Source organism: Tachyglossus aculeatus, chromosome 5 (assembly GCF_015852505.1).
Source record: "Tachyglossus aculeatus isolate mTacAcu1 chromosome 5, mTacAcu1.pri, whole genome shotgun sequence".
NCBI lineage: Eukaryota > Metazoa > Chordata > Mammalia > Monotremata > Tachyglossidae > Tachyglossus > Tachyglossus aculeatus.
This window is the reverse complement of record NC_052070.1, coordinates 65,794,708-65,816,783: the sequence shown is the minus strand read 5'-3', so window position 1 is coordinate 65,816,783 and position 22,076 is coordinate 65,794,708. Positions and strand designations below refer to the sequence as shown.

At 46.4% G+C, this 22,076-nt stretch overlaps 1 protein-coding gene across 1 annotated transcript; it reads right to left on the bottom strand.

Moving 5' to 3' along the window:
* Positions 1 to 1,571: 1,571 nt before the first annotated feature.
* Positions 1,572 to 2,882, bottom strand: GCNT3 (glucosaminyl (N-acetyl) transferase 3, mucin type). Its single transcript, XM_038747319.1, has one exon. The coding sequence runs from the start codon at positions 2,880 to 2,882 to the stop codon at positions 1,572 to 1,574; it is 1,311 nt and encodes a 436-aa protein (XP_038603247.1).
* Between the last annotated feature and the right edge of the window lie 19,194 nt (positions 2,883 to 22,076).

Below are 22,076 nucleotides of genomic sequence, written 5' to 3'. Positions count from 1 at the left end.
AAGGACAAGACCATGAATGATGATTGATTCTTTTATTTGGGGATCATTTCTTCGGGAATAAAAAATGATTGCCCTTCCCTGTGCCTTTTTCTGTCCTATGCTTACACAGTAAGTATTACCGTTGTTTATCCTTTAGAGGGAGATGTCACTTAGACTCAAATATCACACCATCCTGATTTTCCAAAAGCAATGTTTTCTATAAAAGTAAATTACATTTATTTACGTGGAAACTGTTGGCATCAAACGAAAAATATCAATCCACTGAAATAAATACAGGTCAGACGAGCAGTTCTAGCACACAGTCGTCTCTCCGCTGGAATCGAACCCGGGCTGCACGTCCTTAACGGATTCGCTCGATGTCCCAGATTATTTGGCGGGAGTGCCAGGAGGTAGCAGGCTCAGTCGTTTGCTCTCTACTTTTGAAGAGAAAGCTATATCATCTAGCTGTGCAAGCGAGGAGTTGTGCAATGCAGATTTATTTAATAGAAGAATGGAACTGAGTTACCACCAGGAAACCGGTGGTTTCTCTAGCTCTCCCTGTCTCTCTGTCTCGTGGATTTCCTATTGATACCTGCTGGGCTGTCACAATTCCTGTATATTATCATCATTGTGAATAATAACATTTATTAAGGACCTAGAATGTGCAAAGCTCTGCACTGAGGACTTGGGTCCTGGCCCCCAAAGAGTTCCCTCAGATCTTAGAACTTAGAGTTAGTGCTTAGAACAGTGCTTTGCACATAGTAAGCGCTTAATCAGTGATGATGGTGATGGCATTTGTTAAGCGCTTACTATGTGCCAAGCACTGTTCTAAGTGCTGGGGGAGGTTACAAGGTGATCAAGTTGTCCCACAGAGGGCTCACAGTTTTAATCCCCATTTCACAGATGGGGTAACTGAGGCACAGAGAAGTGAAGTGACTTGCCCAAAGTCACACAGCTGACAGTTGGCAGAGCCGGGATTTGAACCCATGATCTCTGACTGCAGAGCCCGTGCTCTTTCCACTGAGCCACGCTGCTTCTCCAATGCCATCATATTATCCCTGGCATTATCCGTGGCATTATAATCAATGCCATCATATTATTCCCTGTCTAAGTAGCAAGAGGTAAACCCCATAGAACGACCAAGAATACGCATTCAAGAGCTAAGTACTGCGTTCTGTACACAGTAAGCACTCAATAAATGCGATTGAATTCTGAGCCACCGTGCTAAGCTCAAGTTCAGTGAGTCAAATTAGCAAACGGCTTTTCAGAATCCCTGAGTATCAGAATCAAAGGAAGAAAGGCGCGTTCCCTCTCTTACTTCACCGCGAAAGAAGGGCTTACAACAGCCATTTTTTGGTCCACCCGTTTCCCGTCTTAGATTCACTTACCCCCCCTGAAAGCACCTGGCCCGGAGCTCTGAGCGAAAGCTACCGAGACCACGGGAGGCCGGTCCAGAGCGGAGAGCTACGGATTTCACCAACCGCGCTCCGCTGCCGGGCAGCAGCGGTCCAGTCCGGTTGTTCTGACTAGAGATTGGAGTTCTCCCGCCCCGTCTCCGGGCACGCCTCCATCCCCGAGGCCGGGATTGTCTTTCAGAGCGCCCTTCCATAGACGGCCTTGTAGCGTAGGTATTCTTCCAGGCACTGGAGCGCGTTGTCGTCCACCCGGGGGTCAAACTTGTTGGCCAACAGGTGATGGTTCTGGAGCATCCAGTGGAGGTCTCCGGCCCCGTAGATGCAGACGGCCCGCTGGTGGGTCCCCGTGCAGGGGGCATAGGGCGCCCCTTTGACGACGTCTCCTTCGTGGCCCATCCACTTGACCAGCCGGGCGATGGCACCCAGGTCGGAGGTGTGGTACTTGGAGTGGTGAGGGATGGAGCCCGGCATCCACGGCACCCGCTGGAGGGTGGCCCAGAGGTGCTCGTCCGGGCTGTAGGTGTCATTGGTCCACTCGATCAGCTTTCGGGCGTTCGGGTTCTTGAAGAGGTGCTGGACGAAACTCCTGCGAGCCACGAAATAGGCGTTTCCGGTGAACACGGGCACGTTGTCGGGCGGGGGGCCCTTCTCCGTCTTCGTCTGCAGCAGCCTGTCCTTCTCCACCGTGTAGCGGTGTTTCCACCGGCCCCTCTTGTAGGCCGAGGGCACCTCCGACTCCATGCTGTTCTTCCCGTTCAGAACTTTCAGAGACCGCACCATCTCCGCGTTGGTCTTGATGGGGAAGTCCGTCCCGCAGGTGTTTAAGAGGTACTTCCAAGGCACCGGACTCCGGAGCAGGTCTTCCATGCAGTTGAGATCCGCTTGCACTCGGGACCAGGAAGCGTAGACCACGGCTACGAGTTTAGTCGCCACAAAGACGTTTGGGAAGCACGAGGCGATCGCCCTGACTGCCTCCTTGTAAGGCTCGGGAGACTTCTCATCGACGTGGACGCAGTACACGTTTTGAGGGGCGTAAACGGCCCTGAGGAGTCTTTCAAAGTTCTCGATCTTCTCGTGGATCACCATAGAGTAGGCGATGGGAAAGTTCTCTTCCTCCTTGCTCAGGGGGAACTGGATAAATCTTCTCTCGTTCTTGAAGAAACTGCAGTCCTTGGTCATGTGAAGGTACTGGGTTTCTGTGAGGGGTACCCTCTTCGCTTCCAGACTCCGTAAGCTCGCCTCCTCCAAGGCACTCCTGTCCCCTTTGATGATCTGAGTACAGTTGATCCGATTTTGGGCGGGCAGCTTCAAGGCCTGGTAGAGCCGATCCTTACAGTATTCGTTCCCAAGGTGCCGCGTATCCACTCCCAGGTCAGTGTAGTCGCAGTCCCACAGGGATGAATATTTCAGAGTGGCCGTGGCCAGCAAAGTCAGACACCCCAAAGCCAAAAGACGGTATCTGAGCACTTTCTTCAGCCATGCAGCCATCGTAGGCGGTTAGGGATTAGGTCCCCTTCCGGACCAAGGTACTCTCCCACGTTCAAATCGCCACGGGTTAGAATCTGGGGAGTCCCAGGTGGGTCCCAAGCTGGTCACCAGGACGTTTTTGTTCTTTAGGCAAAATTCCCCAGTCAGAGCAGGTCTTAAATACGGCTCTCAGGTCTGACAGGCGGCACCGGGAAGTTGCCTTCGGACACCCAGGTGGGGACCGAAGATTTGAATCACCGATCCATCTCTGGAGAGAGAAGGCAGAGAAAAGCCAGGCTCCCCCAAGGCAGCAGGAACTTAGTCTGACAAGAAAGAGGAAGTCGACACTCTTTATTCTTCTCTGTTTTCCCCACCCCCGCTTCATTGCGTAGCCCTGGGTTATCTTTAACCTAGACTTTCTGGTCAATCTAGTAGCCAAACTCCATCCTAGAGTCTGGAGCTCCGCTGCCAGGATCTGAATGATTTTTGAAATAATGACGCAGATCAATTTCTTGGCAAGTTCTTGCTCCTGAGGCATTTTAACAAGACACGTTCTGTCTTCAGTAAATCTTTTGTTGATGGCGATGGGTGGGACCACGCTCTCCACATTTACGGAAGAGAATTTGGGAAAAATCTTAGAGACTTTGAAAGGCAGACAAATGATACTGAACCTTATTCTTTTCTTTGTCTTGAACAAGCTAAGTAATTGGCCGGGTGTAAGAAGCAACCGGTGGGGACAGAGTCCAGAGTGGAAGAAAATGACAAAAGAGGGAAAAATCTGGAAATTCAGTAAAACTGGCTGTTGTAAATCTTCTTCTGTGATTCTCAGCAATTTTCCCTGTCTGTGTCTCTCCTTTCATCCTGGCTCCTCTTTCCTTGCCTACCCACAAACTGCAACAATCCCACTTTCTATTTAGTTTTCCTCGCCTATCCTAGCTGCCAAAGATCCCAAGCAACTTGAGAACCTCAGAGTCGGGGAAATGACCTGTGTAATGTCTTTCTGCAGATCTGGGTATTATTTTTGTCAACCAAGCGCTAAGCTTATGACCTCCCTTTAATTTAGTACTGAGAACATTTAAAACGTTGAGCCAATTATTATTTATTATGGAAAAAAGGTTTGTTATATTATGAATTTACTTTAAAATGTGCACGGCACAATGTCTTGCTTTCCTTTCAGCAGAGGAATTGTTGATGTCCAAGGAGGTTGATTAATTCTTGATTACAGGTTTTTTTCTTTAGTTATTCTAATCTTTTTATTTTTCCTGCCACTCTTTATGAAAATTAAAATGAAAAGAGCTCTCCGCCTCAGGCAACTGTGATGCTCCAGAGATGAGCTCCTTTCTGTTGCTTAATGGATAGAGCATGGGCCTAGGAGTCGAAAGTCATGGGTTCTAATCCTGGCTCTGCCACTTGTCAGCTATGTGACCTTAGGCAAGTCACTTCACTTCTCTGTGCCTGAGTTGCCTCATCTGTAAAATAGGGATTGAGATTCTGAGCCCCACATGGGCCAGGGACTGTGTCCAACTTGATTTGATTGTCTCCACCCCAGTGCTTAGTACAGTGCCTGACAATAGTAAGTGCTTAACAAATATCACAATTATTATTATTTTTCCAATAGGTAATAAAAGAATCCTGCCACAGCATTTACCTCAATAATGAAAATAATTGTAGTATTTGCAACCTATGATTGGGGGGGGGGTAGCAAATTGCGATTAATATGTTTGGGAACCTTGTACTGTGAATGTAGAAGTTGTTGGAATTTGTCCTGAAGAACCATCATGCATAGCCCCCAGTAGTAACAATAATATAATGATAGAGAAGCAGCGCGGCTTACTGGGAAGAGCATGGCAGTGGGAGCCAGAGGACGTGGGTTCTGATCCTGCCTCCACCAGTTGTCTGCTGTGTGGCCTTGGGCAAGTCACTTAACTTCTCTGTGCCTCAGTTCCCTCATCTGTAAAATGGGGATTAAAAGTGTGAGCCCACGTGGGACAACCTGATTACCCTGTACCTACACCAGCGCTTAGACCAGTGCTTAGCACATAGTAAGTGCTTAACGAATATCATTATTATTATTAATAATTATTACTTAAGTGCTCGCTATGTAGCAAGCACTGGGTATATACGGAATACTAAGATCAGACACCGTCCCGATCCCAAAAGGGACCCACGGTCTGAGGAGGAGACTTTCTCCTCCATCGAAGAGCTCAGCCCAGCTCATCATCATCATCATCATCAATCGTATTTATTGAGCGCTTACTATATGCAGAGCACTGTACTAAGCGCTTGGGAAGTAGAAATTGGCAACATATAGAGACAGTCCCTGCCCAACAGTGGGCTCACAGTCTAAAAGGGGGAGACAGAGAACAAAACCAAACATACTAACAAAATAAAATAAATAGGATAGATATGTACAAGTAAAATAAACAAATAGAGTAATAAATATGTACAAACATATATACATATATACAGGTGCTGTGGGGAAGGGAAGGAGGTAAGATGGGGGGGATGGAGAGGGAGACGAGGGGGAGAGGAAGGAAGGGGCTCCATCTGGGAAGGCCTCCTGGAGGAGGTGAGCTCTCAGCAGGGCCTTGAAGGGAGGAAGTGAGCTAGCTTGGCGGATGGGCAGACGGAGGGCATTCCAGGCCCGGGGGATGACGTGGGCCAGGGGTCGATGGCGGGACAGGCGAGAACGAGGTACGGTGAGGAGATTAGCGGCAGAGGAGCGGAGGGTGCGGGGTGGGCTGCAGAAGGAGAGAAGGGAGGGGAGGTAGGAGGGGGAGAGGTGATGGACAGCCTTGAAGCCCAGGGTGAAGCCCACTGGTGTGACTTCCAACCCCATGAGGAGCTCAAAGAAAAGCAGTGTGGCCTAGTGGACAGAGAGCAGGCCTGGGATTCAGAGGACTTCCCAGCTCTACAACATGCCCTCTGCGGGACTTTAGGCAACTCCCTTAACTTCTCTGCGTCTCAGGTGCCTTTATCGGCAAACTGGGGATTCAATACCTGTTCTCCCTCCTCCTTAGACTGTGAGCCCCACGTGGGATCCGATTATCTTGCATCAGCACTTAGAAACTTCGAACGCCGCTTGGCATAATGGATAGAGCGCAGGCCCGAGAGGCAGAAAGAGGTGGATTCTAATCTCAGCTCTGTTACATGCCTGCTGTGTGACCTTGGGCAAATCACTTCACTTCTCTGTGCCTCAGTTACTTCATCTTTAAAATGGGAGTCGAGACTGTGAGCCCCACGTGGGACAGGGACTGTGTCCAACCCAATTGGCTTGTATCCACCCCAGCGCTTCACTGCAGTGCTGGAACATAGTAAGCACTTAACAGGTACCACGATTATTATTGTTATAATTGTCACCTAGTAAGTATGTAACAAAGTATAATTAGAAGTACTAATACTACTACTAAGAATATGTTCCTTGGCCATAGCAGGGATTCCTGTTCCTCCATTCTTCCCGTGGGGCGGGCCTGTCTGACAGCGTTATAGGAAGGTCTACTTTCCCACTTTCCTCTTCTGTCCCAGCCCACCTTACAACTGCTCAGGAACGGATTAACTTTCTTAATGGGTCTGCAGGGATTTGATTTTGTGAGGCCGCCCCGCTCCATGAGATGCCACTGTATCGCGCTATTCATAGGGCTGTTTGTGATGTCATTAGACTGCAATCAATCAATCAATCAATTGTATTTATTGAGCACTTACTGTGTGTAGAGCACTGTACTAAGCGCTTGGGAAGTACAAGCTGGCAACATATAGAGACAGTCCCTACCCAACAGTGGGCTCACAGTCTAGAAGGGGGAGACAGAGAACAAAAACAAACATACTAACAAAATAAAATAAATAGAATAGATAGGTACAAGTAAAATAGAGTAATAAATATGTACAAACATGTATACATATATACAGGTGCTGTGGGGAAGGGAAAGAGGTAAGATGGGGGGGGTGGAGGGGGGACGAGGAGGAGAGGAAGGAGGGGGCTCAGTCTGGGAAGGCCTCCTGGAGGAGGTGAGCTCTCAGTAGGGCCTTGAAGGGAGGAAGAGAGCTAGCTTGGCGGATGGGCAAAGGGAGGGCATTCCAGGCCCGGGGGAGGACTGCATATCTAGGTTCGCCCGCGCTTGGACCCTCCTCCTCCTAATAGCGACAGCGTGATAAGCGTCACTGTAAGCCTGGCTAGCTCTATCAGCAGTCCTGCCTCCCCAAGTCCCACCTCCCAGCCTGAGCCCCGATCAGGAAAGGATTTTGCTCTTTTTGCGCCGCCCGCTCTAGCCTGTCAGCTTGTTGTGGGCAGGGATTGTGTCTACCAACTCTATTGTATCACATTCTCCCAAGAGCTTAGTACAGTGTTCTGCACACCATTAAGTGCTCAAATACCCTTGTTTGATGACCAGGCATGGCGCAGTCCCTCGGCCTGTGAGGGGATGATGATCTGGTATTCCCTCTCCGCTCCCTCTCCGCCTACTCCCAACCCATCCCAGTGGAAGATTCATTCAATCGTATTGAGCGCTTACTGTGTGCAGAGCACTGTACTAAGCGCTTGGGAAGTACAAGTTGGCAACATATAGAGACGGTCCCTACCCAACAGCGGGCTCACAGTCTAGAAGGGGGAGACAGACAACAGAACATATTAGCAAAATAAAATAAATAAAAGATGGAGGAGTTGAGGTGCACAAAGGGAGAAGAGAAAGAGTGGACTTTGGGTAGTGGTGGGATTGGGTGGGATTGATCCTGGCCCTACCCAAGGAGGGGCTAGATGAGCCCCCCGGCAACAGGTTCCACCCCTGGTGACAGGGAGCAGGCCCCCAAAAGGAAAAGTCGGCTGATGGGGGCCCACAGTGACAGCAGGCTAAAGGAGACCACCAGTCCGTGTGGCCTGGAGGGTAAGAGAAGCAGCATGACCTAGTCGTTAGAACACAGGCCTGAGAGTCAGAAGGTCATGTGTTCTAATCCCGGCTCTGCCACTTGTCTGCTGTGTGACCTTGGGCAAGTCACTTCACTTCTCTCTTCCTCTGTACCCTCATCAGCTGAATGGAGATTGAGACAGTAAGCCTCACATGGGAAAGAGACAGTGACCCAACCTGATTTGCTTGTATAATAATAATAATAATGATGGTATTTGTTAAGCGCTTACTATGTGCAAAGCATGGTTCTAAGCGCTGGGGGCATTTAAGGTGATCACGTTGTCCCACGTAGGGCTCACAGTCTTAATCCTCATTTTACAGGTGAGGGAACTGAGGCCCAGAGAAGTGAAGTGACTTGCCCAAAGTCACACAGCTGACAATTGGTGAAGCCGGGATTTGAACCCATGACCTCTGACTCCAAAGCCCGAGCCCTTTCCACTGAGCCATGCTGCTTCTCCAGGAATAAGCACGCTGCTTCCTTTGTATAAACTCCTCATTTATAAAACTCCGCTAATCTCCTCACTGTGCCTCGTTCTCGTCTGTCCTGCCATCGACCCCCTGCCCACATCATCCCCCTGGCCTGGAATGCCCTCCCTCTGCACATCCGCCAAGCTAGCTCTCTTCCTCCCTTCAAGACCCTACTGAGAGCTCACCTCCTCCAGAAGGCCTTCCCAGACTGAGCCCCCTCCTTCCTCTCCCCCTCCTCCTCCCTCCATCCCCCCCACCTTACCTCATTCCCTTCCCCACAGCACCTGTATATATGTATATATGTTTGTACGTATTTATTACTCTATTTTACTTGTACATATCTATTCTATTTATTTTATTTTGTTAATATGTTTGGTTTTGTTCTCTGTCTCCCCCTCCTAGACTGTGAGCCCACTGTTGGGTAGGGACCGTCTCTATATGTTGCCAACTTGTACTTCCCAAGCGCTTAGTACAGTGCTGAGCACACAGTAAGCGCTCAATAAATATGATTGATTGATATAAACCCCAGATCTTACTACAATGCCAAAGTTATTGTTATAATCGAGGGGTGATGGTTATTTGCATTATGCTTTGAGGTTCCCATCTCATAGAGCCCTGGCCCTAGGGCCAGAGAGGTGAGATGAACCCTTCTTTCCCTGGCCACGACTCCCTTGTCCCCTTTTGCCTTCAGGGAGTGGGTACAGGGGAGACTCGGGGGGGAAAGGGGCTCGAGGGGACCCAGTGGATGGTGTGTCGTTGTGGGGGAAGGGAGTTGCCGGGGTGGTGGTCTTGGCTTGCCCTGCCCCAGGGCTGGAGGCCCTCTGATGGGCAGGACTCACCTGGCACAGACACTGAGGGCCACTCAGGCCCCAAGTGAGCTGAGAGTTGGAAATGTGGAAGTGGAGGGAGAAGAACAGGCACAGGAGCAGTGTGGCCTAGTGGAAAGAGCACGGGCTTGGGAGTCAGAGGACTTGGCTTCGAATCACAGCTCTATCACATGCCTGCTGTGTGGCCTTGGTCAAGGCACTTAACTCCTCTGTGCCTCGGTTACCTCATCTGTAAAATGGGGATTAAGACTGGGAGCCCCATGTCAGTCAGTCAATTGAGCACTTTCTGTGCACGGAGCACTGAACTAAGCACTTGGGACAGTAGGATGTAACAATAAAAAGACACATTCCCTGCCCACAATGAGCTTACAGTCTATAGGGACAGGGACCAGGTGGAACAGAGACCACGTTCAGCTTGATTAACTTTTGCGTCTACCATAGTGCTTGGCCCGTTGTAAAGACTTAATAAGTACCCTAATTATTATGAGGAGGGGGTTGGGGTCTTCCCCAAGCCCCTTTCCCTGTGGAAGCCCAGCTCTGACCTGGGTTCCCCAGACCCGAGTCTTACCCCCTTTCAACCCTTCACCCGTCCCCAGCCCTAGGCCCGGGGTGGGAAGGAGAGAGGAAAGGGAGAAGGGACAGTCGGAGTGACCGTTCTGGTTGCTGTGTCTATGGCAGCAGCAGTTGTTTCCAGCCTGGACCTATTCTTACAGCAGGGCCTGGGAGGGGGAAGGTAAGTCAGGGCACAAGAGAGAACTAGCCATGTGAGACGCAATCGTGGTGAAAGAGTTTACAGGCAAGGCGCAAAACCTAGCACAGGGCTGGAGAAAGATCTTCCCAAATCGGGGGCATTCTTGGGGCACGGCTGGCTTCTGTTAGCCCCTTAAATCTCTGCATCTATTTGGGCCTGTGTGTTATCCAAGCAAGCTTCTATCACTCCTTATTCTAACAAAAGACCGTAAGCTCACTGTGGGCAGGAAACATGTCTACCAACTCTGTGAGAAGCAGTGTGGCCTCGTAGATAGAGCACAGGCCCGGGAGTTAGAAGGACCTGGGTTCTAATCTCAGCTTCTCCACTTGTCTGCTGTGTGATGTTGGGCAAATCAGTTAATTTCTCTGTGCTTCATTTCTCTCCTCTGCAAAATGGGATTTTGATATCTGTTTCCCTCCTACTTAGACTGTGAGCCTCACGATTGTCTTGTAACTACCCCAGTGCTTAGTATAGAGCTGGACCCATAGTAAGTGCTTAATAAATGCCATTATTATTATTATTAGTCCCCTCTGGGCTATGATAGTGCCGGCTGCCTCACTGTTGCCTCTCTCTCCCCACAGGATTCCAGCATCTCACCCCCTTGGATCCACCAGTTGGCTGCAGCAACTCAATCCACCTACCTCCTGCCTCAGTTTTCATCGTTTTCCCGTCATGCTCGACAGGTATCTCACCCAATAACATTCAGGTCTCCCTGTTGGACAAATGTTTCATAGAAATAGGATGCTACAATTTCATCCGTAGTGGCATTCTTCCTTGTTTTCTGGACTTCTCTATAAAAGTTAACCTAAACCCTTTGAAATGATTTGACTAACATCTGAGAAGAGAAATTTCTAATATGGTTAACAAGTCTGATGAAAAAACACTCTCACTTGCATCAGATTCTCTCATAGTTTGTTAGGAAATTTTGCCAGGTCTTTGGTACGGTTGATTTTTTTGTTTTTTTCCCTAGAATCAATCGATCAATCAATGGTATTTATTGACCGCTTGCTATGTGCGGAGCAGTGTATTAAGTGCTCGGGAGAGTACAGTACAACAGAATTATCAGACACGTTCTCTGCCCATAAAGAGCCAAGAGGAATGCAGTTTAATCGTGTTTACTTGACACATAGACTTCAGTGTAGCCATACAGCGATCTGGCAAGGTAAAGGAGTGGCACATGTCACACGTTTTCATTTTTTTATTACTATTCCCCTTTAAAAGTTAAAGCAGCCTTCAGGCAGGATAAGGGGATAGATTGGGTAATTGCTTCCTCTATGTTAAGCCCTGGGGTGAATATAAGAAAATGCGTTCAGATGTTAGTCCCTCTCACATCCAGGGCTCACGGTCTGAGATAGGGAGAGCAGGACTCTCCCACTTTACAGATGAGGAAACTTTGGTTCAGTGACATTACGTGACTATTTGTGGTATTTAAGCACTCACTTTGTGCCAAACATTGTATTTGTAGTTCATTGTAATACAATTGTACATTGTATTAAGAACTGAGGTAAATGCAAACCAGTCAGATCAGACACAGACCCTACCCCACGTATGACTCACTGCTAAGGAAGAGGGTAAACTACCATTTAATCCCCATGTTACAGATGAGAAACCTTAGGGATAGAGAATTTAAATGACAGATTCAAGTCCATGAAGCTGGCCAGTGACTAAACTGGGACTGAAAACTAGATCTCCTCAATTCCAGCCCCAGGCACTGAAGACATACCATTTCACATAATTATGAAGGTTTTCTGGTTGGTTACTTGGAAACTATGTTGGAGTTGGATGTGTTTGTCATGTACTCTGGCCCCATTAATCATAAACTCTTCCTCGATAAATTAGGTCAGCAAATTTTTTGGACCTTAGTTAAAAATGAACGCTCTTCTCTACCTCCTCAGTCTATCTATTGCCTCTCTACATTTCTTTGGGAGATGCAACGTGAGAATCTTTAAAATGTCTGTCAGAGCTAAGATCTTCACTGGGCTTGGTGCTTGGGAAATGTCTCAGTCCAAGTTGGTGTAGAAAGGGTGGGGGAAGCATTCCTCCTCAGAGCTGAAAGACAATTACTTTCTCCCACTTCAAAGCCTTAATGAAGATACATCTCCTCTTAGAGGCCTTCCCTGACTAAGCCCTCTTTTCCTTTTCTTCAACTCTCTTCTTCATTGCCCTGACTTGCTCCTTTTATTCCTCCCAGCCCCACAGCACTTATGGACATATCTGTAATTTATTTATTTTTATTAATGTCTGTCTCCCTCTTTAGACTGTAAGCTTGCGGTGGGCAGGGAATGTGTCTGTTAGATTATTGTAGTGTACTCTCTCAAGCACTTAATATAGTGCTTTGCATACAGTAAGCGCTCACTAAATATAATTGACTGGCTGACTGATGACTTAAGGAGTGGGGAGATCTGAACTGAACTTTTTTTAGAAAAAGAGTGAAGTATATACTGGAGTGGGGCAGGACAAGAGGCAGAGAGATCAGCAAGCAGTAGTCGAAGTGGCATAGGATAAGTGCTTTAATAATAATAATGAGGGCATTTTTTAGGCACTTACTATGTGGGTGATCAGGTTGTCCCACATGGGGCTCACAGTCTTCATCTCCATTTTACAGATGAGGTAACTGAGGCTCAGAAAAGTTAAGTGACTTGCCCACGGTCACACAGCAGACATGTGGCAGAGTCGGGATTAGAACCCATGACCTCTGACTCCCAAGCCCAAGCTCTTTCCAAACAGTGTGGTAGCGGTTTGGATGGAGAAAAGGATGTTTTTTTTCTTTTTAAGCGGTGTTGTGAAGGTTGAACAGACAGATTTAGTGACAGACTGAATATGTGGGTTGAATGAAAGAGATAAGTCTAGGATAATGCCGAGGTTATGGGCTTGTGAGACGAGGAGAATAATGATAATAATAATAGTATTTAAGAGCTTACTATGTGCCAGGCACTGTAGTTAGCACTGGATATAGTGATGTCTATTGTGATGGGAAAGACAGGCTGAGGACAGGGTTTGTGTGAGAAGATGAGGAGTTCTGTTTTGGACACGTTTAGTCTGTGGTGGTGATAGGACATTCAAATGGAAATATACTGAAGGCAGGAGGAAATGAAAGAAGGAAGAAAAGGACTGGAGAGGTAAAACCACTAATTTCTCTTTCCTTTTTTAATAAAACCTGCCTGTTGTGTATATTATCCCCTCACACCCCTCTTCCTTTGCTAACTTCTTAAGTTAAATTCTATATCAGCTGGTAAATCCCTCTTCTGGGCTTTTGCCAGCTGGGTGATGTTGGATGTCATCTTACCTCTTTGTGCCTCAGTTGCCTGATTTATAGAATGAAAATTTAATACCTGTTCCCCCTCCTACTTAAACTGTGAGGTCACATGAGCCACAGATGCCGTGTCTGACCTGACTTTCTTGTGCACTACCCCAGAGCTTAGCAGAGGGTTTGGTAAGCGCTTAACAAATACCACGATCATTATCCGTTAACAGGGAGTTAAGGTTTTTCGATGTTTATTTACCTTTGCATTAAAGCCACTTTTGTCTTCTAATTTAAGGGAATTTAGTCAAAATTCAATTTAAAGAATCTCTGAAGCAAAACCACTCTGTCATGCAGAATAATGCTACCATATATTAGAAGGAATAATGCATCTGCTTTGTTTGTTATAATAAAGATTCTCCTTGTTTGCCTAGAGGTTTTGGCATTCTAACAGCACTTAAATCCCTTTTCACTGAATCCTTAATTTCCCCACAAAGGAACAGGTGACATTCAATTTTGTTTTCTTTGGGACTTTCAAAACCAGCTAGTGAAAGACTTCCTTCAAAATGACAGGTGGAGGAGGAAGCGGAGGAATTACCTTAGCTTCCTTAATGGAAAGAACAAATGGGCATTGGCTCTTTTGCAAACCTCACACACTGCCATTTGTCTGCTGTGCAACCTTGGGCAAGTCACTTCATTATTCTGTGCCTCAGTTCTCTCATCTGCAAAATGGGGATTCACTACCCATTCTTCCTCTCGTTTAGACTGTGAGCCCCTGTGAGACCTGATTAGCTTGTGTCTATCCCAGCGCTTAAAACAGTGCTTGGTACATAGTAAGCACTTAACAACTACCACAGTTGTAAAGACCACAATTTTAGGGGGAAATCTTGGAAACTTAAAGGCTGGGTTCTAATTCTGGCTCCACCACTTGTCTTCTATGTGTCCTTGGGCAAGTCACTCACCTATGCCTCAGTTACCTCATCTGTAAAATTCATTCATCCAATCGTATTTATTGAGATCTTACTGTGTGCAGAGCACCGTACTAAGCGCTTGGGAAGTACAAGTTGGCAACATATAGAGACGGTCCCTACCCAACAGGGTAGAAATGAAGATTAAGATTGTGAGCCCCATGCAGGACAGGGGATGTGTCCAACTTGATTTGTTTATATACACCCAAGTTCTTAGTATAGTGCCTGTCACATAGCACTTCACAAATGTCAGTTATTATTGTCACTTTGCCTTCCCTCTCCCCGTCCACATTGGCCAGACCACCACTCTCTCCACCTTCAAAGCTTTTCTCATGTCACATCTCCTCCAGGAAGCCTTCCCCAATTAAACCCTCTTTCCCCCTACTTCCTCTCCCTTCTGTGCTATCTATCTATTTGGGTCTATGCCCTTTAATCACTTGGTAATCTGCCCACCCTCAGTACTTATAACACATTTCTGTTATTTATTTTAATGCCTGTCCCCACTCAAGATCCTAAGCTTGCTTTGGGCAGGGAACATGTCTATCGACTCTGTTGTACTCTCCCAAATGCTTAGTACATACTCTGCACACAGTAAGCACTCAAAAAATACCACTGATTGATTGGTTTGCCACTGTGACACTGGAACATCATGACCGCAAAAGCCTCCTCAAGAAATAAAACAAAAGTGGAATTTGAAAGGCATTTAACTGGGGAAAAAATAAACACGCAAAACTAGATTCATAGTAAGCGAAAAGATGTGTAACAGAATAAGGTGGTTAGAAAAGCAAGCGGAGCTCAGAAGCAGAAATGTAAAGGGAAGCGCAAACAAAAGACAGTTGTGAGAGAATGAGGAAACAGGTCTAAAACAAACTATATAGAAGCCACCTGGAAAGGAATCTAGTTAAATCCTCAACCCTCCCTAAGGTTAAGCCACTTCCACAAAGCGAGTCATTGTGGCTTGGATTGAAGGCAAAAAAGAAGACAGAATTGAGAAGTCGTTCATAAATTCCAGAGGGAGATTGGAACAATCTGCAGGTTGTTACCCACTGAATTTCTGATGTGATTGGGACAAGTTTGGAACTGGTCTATTAACTATTGCACTTCCTAAATGCTTAATACAAGTGCTGCGCACACAGCTCAGTGTGCATTATTGACTGGGCAGTGAATGTGATGTTTATTGTTATATTTTACTCTCTCAAGTGCTTATTACGGCGCTCTGCACACAGGAAAGGCTCAGTAAATACGATTGACTGACTAGATTGATTTGTGTAAACAAGAACCCATTTCGGGTTTTTTTTGTTGTTGTTTTTTGTTATTGTCAGGCGCTAACACCGAGTCCAGATACCGCAGATACTAGCACGCAGGCACTCTGAAGGGACTGTGACAAAACCTTTAGATCATTAGTGTGTGTTGAGGTTAATTTCCCTGTACCTAATTGCCACCAGCAGTATGACACAGGACAGTCGACTGGAACTAAGAGTACCATTCTCTCCACCTTCAAAGCCTTTCTAAAATCATCTCTCCTCCACTAAGCCCCCATTTCCCCTACTCCCTCTCCCTTCTGGGTCACCCTTTCATCTGGATCTGGACCCTACAAGCACTTGACATTCACCCCACCTTAGGCCCCAAAGCACTTGCGTACACACGTGTTATCCATTTATTTTAATGTTTGATTCCTCCTCTAGACTGTAAGTTCTTGGTGGGCAGGGAATGCGCCTACCAACTTGGTTGTATTGTGAGTCCCCTTTGGGACAACCTGATCACCTTGTAACCTCCCCAGCGCTTAGAACAGTGCTTTGCACATAGTTACGTGCTTAATAAATGCCATTATTATTATTATTATACTCTCTCAAGCACTCAGTACAGTGCTCTGCACATAGTAAATGCTCAATTTGTACCATTTATTAAGTGATACTCCACTGTATTAAGCGCTTCTGGGGTACAGGGCACGGTGTTAAGTGTTGGGGAGAGATGCATTGTTTTAGACAAATTCCCTGGCCCTCAGAGGATTCGGAGCCTAGGATGGATGGGAGACGAGAAACCCCCAGGAAAAGAGTGATGAGATAAATTCAGCAAAATCAATTACAATAAAAATGGCAATACCTTATCATTGGGAGCACTCTCCCCCTCAATCCACGGTTTTTATTAAGCACTGTACTTAGCGCTTGGGAGAGTACAGTACAACAGAGGCCGTGACGTGATCTCTGCCCTCAATCAATCACATTTATTAAGCACGGTACAAAACATCTGGGAGAGTACAGTGCGATAGAGGCAATGGACGTGATCCCTGCCATCAATAAATCACATTTGTTGAGCATTTAGAGTACACAGAGCACTGCGTTAAGCATTTAGGAGAGTACAGGATAACAGAATTGCCTATGTTTCTTGCCCACAACGAGCTTACAGTCTAAAGTGGGAGACAGATATTAAAGCAAATTTTGGATAGGTACATTAGTAATGTGGGGGCTGAGGGTTTGGATAATATCAAGTACTTAAATCAATCAGTTAAAAATCAGTGGTAGTTACTGGACACTTATGTGCAACCACTGTACTAAGCGCTTGGGAGCATGCACAGAATTGGGAGACACAGTCCCTGCCCACAGTGAGCTTATGATCTAGAGGGGGAAACAGACACTACTATAAATAAATGATATAAAATATATCATTTAAAGATGAGCTCCTAAGTGCTGTGGGGCTAAGGGTGGGGCAAATATCAAATACCCCAAGGTAACAAATCCATCAATGTGAGCTGATTGGCCAATGCAGTAGCTATGGTTACAGGCTACTGATCATTTGTGATTTTTTCAGTCGTATTTATTGAGCACTTACTGTGTGCAGAGCACTGTACTAAGCGCTTGGGAAGTACAAGTTAGCAACATATAGAGATGGTCCCTACCCAACAGTGGGCTCACAGTCTAAAAGGGGGAGACAGAGAACATAACAAAACATATTAACAAAATAAAATAAATAGAATATGTACAAATAAAATAAATAGAGTAATATATACGTATATTGTGATTGCTGGAAATGAATCTGGTAGCAATAGCTGCTGGAACTTGTTTCCCTCTTAATCATTTTAATCGAGCAGTTACTATGTGCCGAGCACTGTCTTAAGTGCCTGGATGAGTACAATAGATCTGAGGGGAGAGAGACATCAATACAAATAACTAAAACTGTTGTTGAGTAGGGATTGTCTCTGTTGCCGAATTGTACTTTCCAAGCGCTTAGTACAGTGCTCTGCACACAGTAAGCGCTCAATAAATACAATCAAATGAATTTGAGCCCGTAGTTGTTTGGTTTATGCGATGAGTATTGCCTACAGTGGGAGTGTGATAATAACTGGTATTTATTAAGTGCTTGTTATGTGCCAGGCACTGTACTGAGAGCTGGGGTAAATACATGTTAATCACGCTGGACACAATTCCTGTCTTGCATGGGGCTTACAGTCTTCATCCCCATTTTACAGATGAGTGACCTGATTTAAGCTGTTTGTAAATTTTGGAGGGAGGTTGAAACAATCCGCAAGTTGTTACACATGGCGTTTCTGTTGTGATTGGGACAAGTTTCAGACTGGGGCTACTAACTATTGCACTTCCTAAATGCTTAGTACAAGTGCTGTGCACACAGTAAGCTCTCAGTGTACACTATCAATCAATCCATCGTATTTATTGAGCGCTTACTGTGTGCAGAGCACTGTACTAAGCACTTGGGAAGTACAAGTCGGCAACACATAGAGACAGTCCCTACTCAACAGTGGGCTCACAGTCTAGAAGGCGATTTTGGGCAGGGAATGTGATGTTTGTTGTTAAATTGTACTCTCCTAAGTGCTTATTACAGTGCTCTGCACACAGTGAAGACTCAATAAGTACAATTCACTGACTGACTAGATGTTTTGGGCAGACTAGAACCCATTCCCAAGCGCTTAGTACAGTGCTCTGCACACGGTAAGCGCTCAATAAATACGATTGAATGAATGAATGAATTCCCTCCCACCCTATCTCACCCCCCAACAGCACTTGTTTATATTTGTACATATTTATTACTCTACTTGTACATATTTACTACTCTATTTATTTTATTAATGACGTGCATATAGCTATAATTCTATGTGTTTTGACACCTGTCTACATGTTTTGTTGTCTGTCTCCCCCTTCTAGACTGTGAGCCCGTTGTTGGGTAGGGACCGTCTCTATATGTTGCTGACTTGTACTTCCCGAGCGCTTAGTACAGTGCTCTGCACACAGTAAGTGCTCAATCAATACGACTGAATGAATGAATTTCCAAGGTCACACAGCAGAGAAGTGGTGGAGCAGGATTAGAACCCAGGTCCCTCTGACTCCCAGCCCTGTTCTCTATCCACTAGGCCATACTGCTTCTTGATGTGGAGGGATTCTGGCAACCTCCCAGCTTGGCTTCACCTCGGTTAGTCCTACAAATCACACAAGCCACACAAAGGTAGCGATGAGCCCATGAGGGACGGGGACTGTATCAGCCCTTCTGAGTGCCCTGTACCTATTACAGTTCTTGGCGCCTCTTAAGTGCTTGACAAATGCCACCCATTATTCTTATCATTTTGTTCACTTCAGTTTGTTCCCCAAGTGCTCAGCGCTGTGCACGGGAAAAGCTCAGTAAATACCACTGAGGAGATTTATGTTTCAGTCGCGAATCTGATTCCAGTGGAATTAAACGAGTTAAATGTTAAATCTTCTCTGCTGTGCATATTCATTCATATTTATTGAGCACTTACTGTGTGCAGAGCACTGTACTAAGCGCTTGGGAAGTACAAGTTGGCAATATATAGAGATGGTCCCTACCCAACAATGGGCAGGAATGAAGGAGAGGAGGGAGAGGTGGGGAAAGTTTTCTGGGTAGGGTTTCTGTGTGTTTATTTGTTTTAAAAGAGGACCCCAAATGGGTCCTCTGGTGATGCCTTACCCCACCATTTCTTTCTTCCATCGTCCATCTCCCTCCGAGGTGGGGCCGGAGTCAGTGCGGACCCCGCGGCTGCCCTCCCATCGCGGCCTCTTTGTTGCCCACTAAGGATCAATCAATCAATCGTATTTATTGAGCACTTACTGTGTGCAGAGCACTGTACTAAGCGCTTGGGAAGTACAAGGTGGCCGGACGGGGCAGCGGCTGGTCACCTGGGAGGGATGGAGGGAGGACGAGCCCTCGCTGGAGGGTTGTGCCAGGCTGGGCCCCCTATTGTGAATCACTCTCCCCCCACCCGTGATGTTTCCTTCCCCCCGCCGCCCATTTGGAAGACTGGAGCTTCATTTGTAAGTGGCTTACAAAGACTGCGCAGGTTCTCATACTGTGGAGCAGGCTCGAGACCATTCTCTTAACCCCACAGGACTTATGTCCGTATCCTAATACTCTGCCATTTCCCCTATCTATAATTTATTTGAATGTGCTGAGAGCTCACCTCCTCCAGGAGGCCTTCGCAGACTGAGCCCCTTCCTTCCTCTCCCCCTCGTCCCCCTCTCCATCCTCCCCATCTTACCTCCTTCCCTTCCCCACAGCACCTGTAGATATGTATATATGTTTGTACATATTTATTACTCTATTTATTTATTTATTTATTTACTTATTTATTTTACTTGTACATATCTATTCTATTTATTTTATTTTGTTAGTATGTTTGGTTTTGTTCTCTGTCTCCCCCTTGTAGACTGTGAGCCCACTGTTGGGTAGGGACTGTCTCTATATGTTGCCAATCTGTACTTCCCAAGCGCTTAGTACAGTGCTCTGCACATAGTAAGCGCTCAATAAATATGATTGATGATGATGATGATGATGATGAATGTCTGTCTCCCCCTCTACACCATTAAGCTCCTTGTGGGCAGTGATCCTGTCAACCAACTCTGTTATATTGCACTCTCCCAAGCGCTTAGCACTGTGCTCTTTGCACAGTATTATTATCGAGTGCCGTCAAGTCGTTTCCGATTCATAGCGTCTCTGTGGATAGATTTTTCTCCAGAACATCCGGTTTTCTGCCATAATCTGTAACCTTGCTAACGGTTCTTCCGTTATCGTCGTTATGTTTTCTATCTCTCTTGCTGCTGGTCTGCCTCTTTCACGTTTTCCCTGGGCTTTTCCTAGCATTAGTGTCTTCTCCAGGGAATTAGTTCTCCTGATGATATGTCCAAAATATGGTAATCTAAGTCGAGTCATTGACCTTCCAAAGACCATGTTGGCTTAATTTGCTCCAAAACCCATTTGTTTGTTTTTCAGGCAGTCCACAGTACTCACAAAAGGAATAAGGAAGCAGCGTGGCTCAGTGGAAAGAGCCTGGGCCTCGGAGTCAAAGGTCATGGGTTCAAATCTTGACTCTGCCGCTTGTCTGCTGTGTGACTTTGGGCAAGGCACTTAACTTCTCTGGGCCTCAGTTACCTCATCTGTCAAATGGGGATGAAGACTGTGAGCCCCCGGTAGGATAACCTGATCACCTTGTAACCTCCCCAGTGTTTAGAACAGTGCTTTGCACATAGTAAGCGCTTAATAAATGCCATCATCATCAGCACAAAAGCCTTCTCCAACACCACATTTCAAGAGGATCGATGCTCTTTCCATCCTTTTCTTCTCTGTCCAGCTTTTGGATCCATACTCTGCAACTGGAAGCACCATAGAATTGACAATTTGTATTTTTGTGGCAATTGTTACCTCAGCACATTCTATGACTTTTTCCTGGCTTTTCATAGCAAATCTTCCTAACATTAGTCATTACATAACGCTCAACAAATATCAGTGATTGAAATATCATTGATTAATGGACAGTCCCAGTTCTCTGGGCTAAACTTCCAGTCCATGGCAACAGGCTGGGAGAGAGAAGCAGAGTGGCTCAATGGAAAGAGCCCAGGCTTTGGAGTCAGAGGTCGTGGGTTCAAACCCCGACTCCTCCAATTGTCAGCTGTGTGACTTTGGGCAAGTCACTTAACTTCTCTGTGCCTCAGTTACCTCATCTGTAAAATGGGGATTAAGACTGTGAGCACCCTGTGGGACAACCTGATCACCTTGTAACCTCCCCAGCGCTTAGGACAGTGCTTTGCACATAGTAAGCGCTTAACAAATGCCATTATTATTATTATTATTATATTTTGTCCCATTTTACATGAGGGAACTGAGGCACAGAGATGTTAAGTGCCTTGCCCAAAGTCACATGGCAGAGAAGTGGCGGGAGCTGGGATTTGAACCCAAGTGTCTGATTCCCAGGCCTGTGTCCTTTCCACTAGGCCACACTGCTTCTCAAGCCTGGAACAGCCCCTTTCCCAATGGGCCAGCATTGGCAAATACAAAAACCACCTGGTGACATTGACCATTTAAATGATGGCGCTTGACTCTAAGCTCTTTGAGGACGAGAATCCTGTCTACCTATCTCATCATACTCTCCCGAGCGCTCAGTCTTGTGTGTGGCACACAGTAAGCATTCAGTAAATAGCATCTGGTTGATTACTTAACTATAACGGAGTAGTGTAGGAATGGGGATTTAGATGATTTTTTTTAGAGTTTGGCAATACAGCGCAAGTGAGCCTAGAGTCCCCCTCACTGCCTCCCTCCAGGAAGCAGTTGCATGATAAGCAGCAAGGCCTAGTGGATAGATTAGCAGCCTGGGAGTCAGAAGGACCTGAGTTCTAATCCCGGCTCTGCCACTTGTCAGCTGTGTCACCTCGGGTGAAGCACTTCACTTCTCTCTGCCTCAGTTACCTCATTTGCAAAATGGGGATGAAGACTGGGAGCCCTACAGGGACTGTGTCCAACCCAATTATCTTGTGTCTACCCCAGCGCTCTTAGCACAGTACCTGGCACAGAGAAAGCCCTTAACAAATACCGTAATTATTATTATTATATTTGTGAGAGTCTGATCCTGATTTAAACACTTTCAGGACCATCCACTCCCTGCAGGTGCTTAGTTAATACTGCTGGCCGACAAGCCAAGAAAAACCATGTCTGCTTCTCCTTCTGTTTACTTTGGGGTTGTAAATTACTCTTGGATTAAATGTTCTCAAGAGATCCGCCCCTCAGAAACAAGGAACCCGTAGAGTTACGCAGGCCGCACTTATGG

Excerpts from the sequence above, each read along its gene's own strand:
- GCNT3 (XM_038747319.1), bottom strand. The coding sequence starts at position 2,882 with ATGGCTGCATGGCTGAAGAAAGTGCTCAGATACCGTCTTTTGGCTTTG.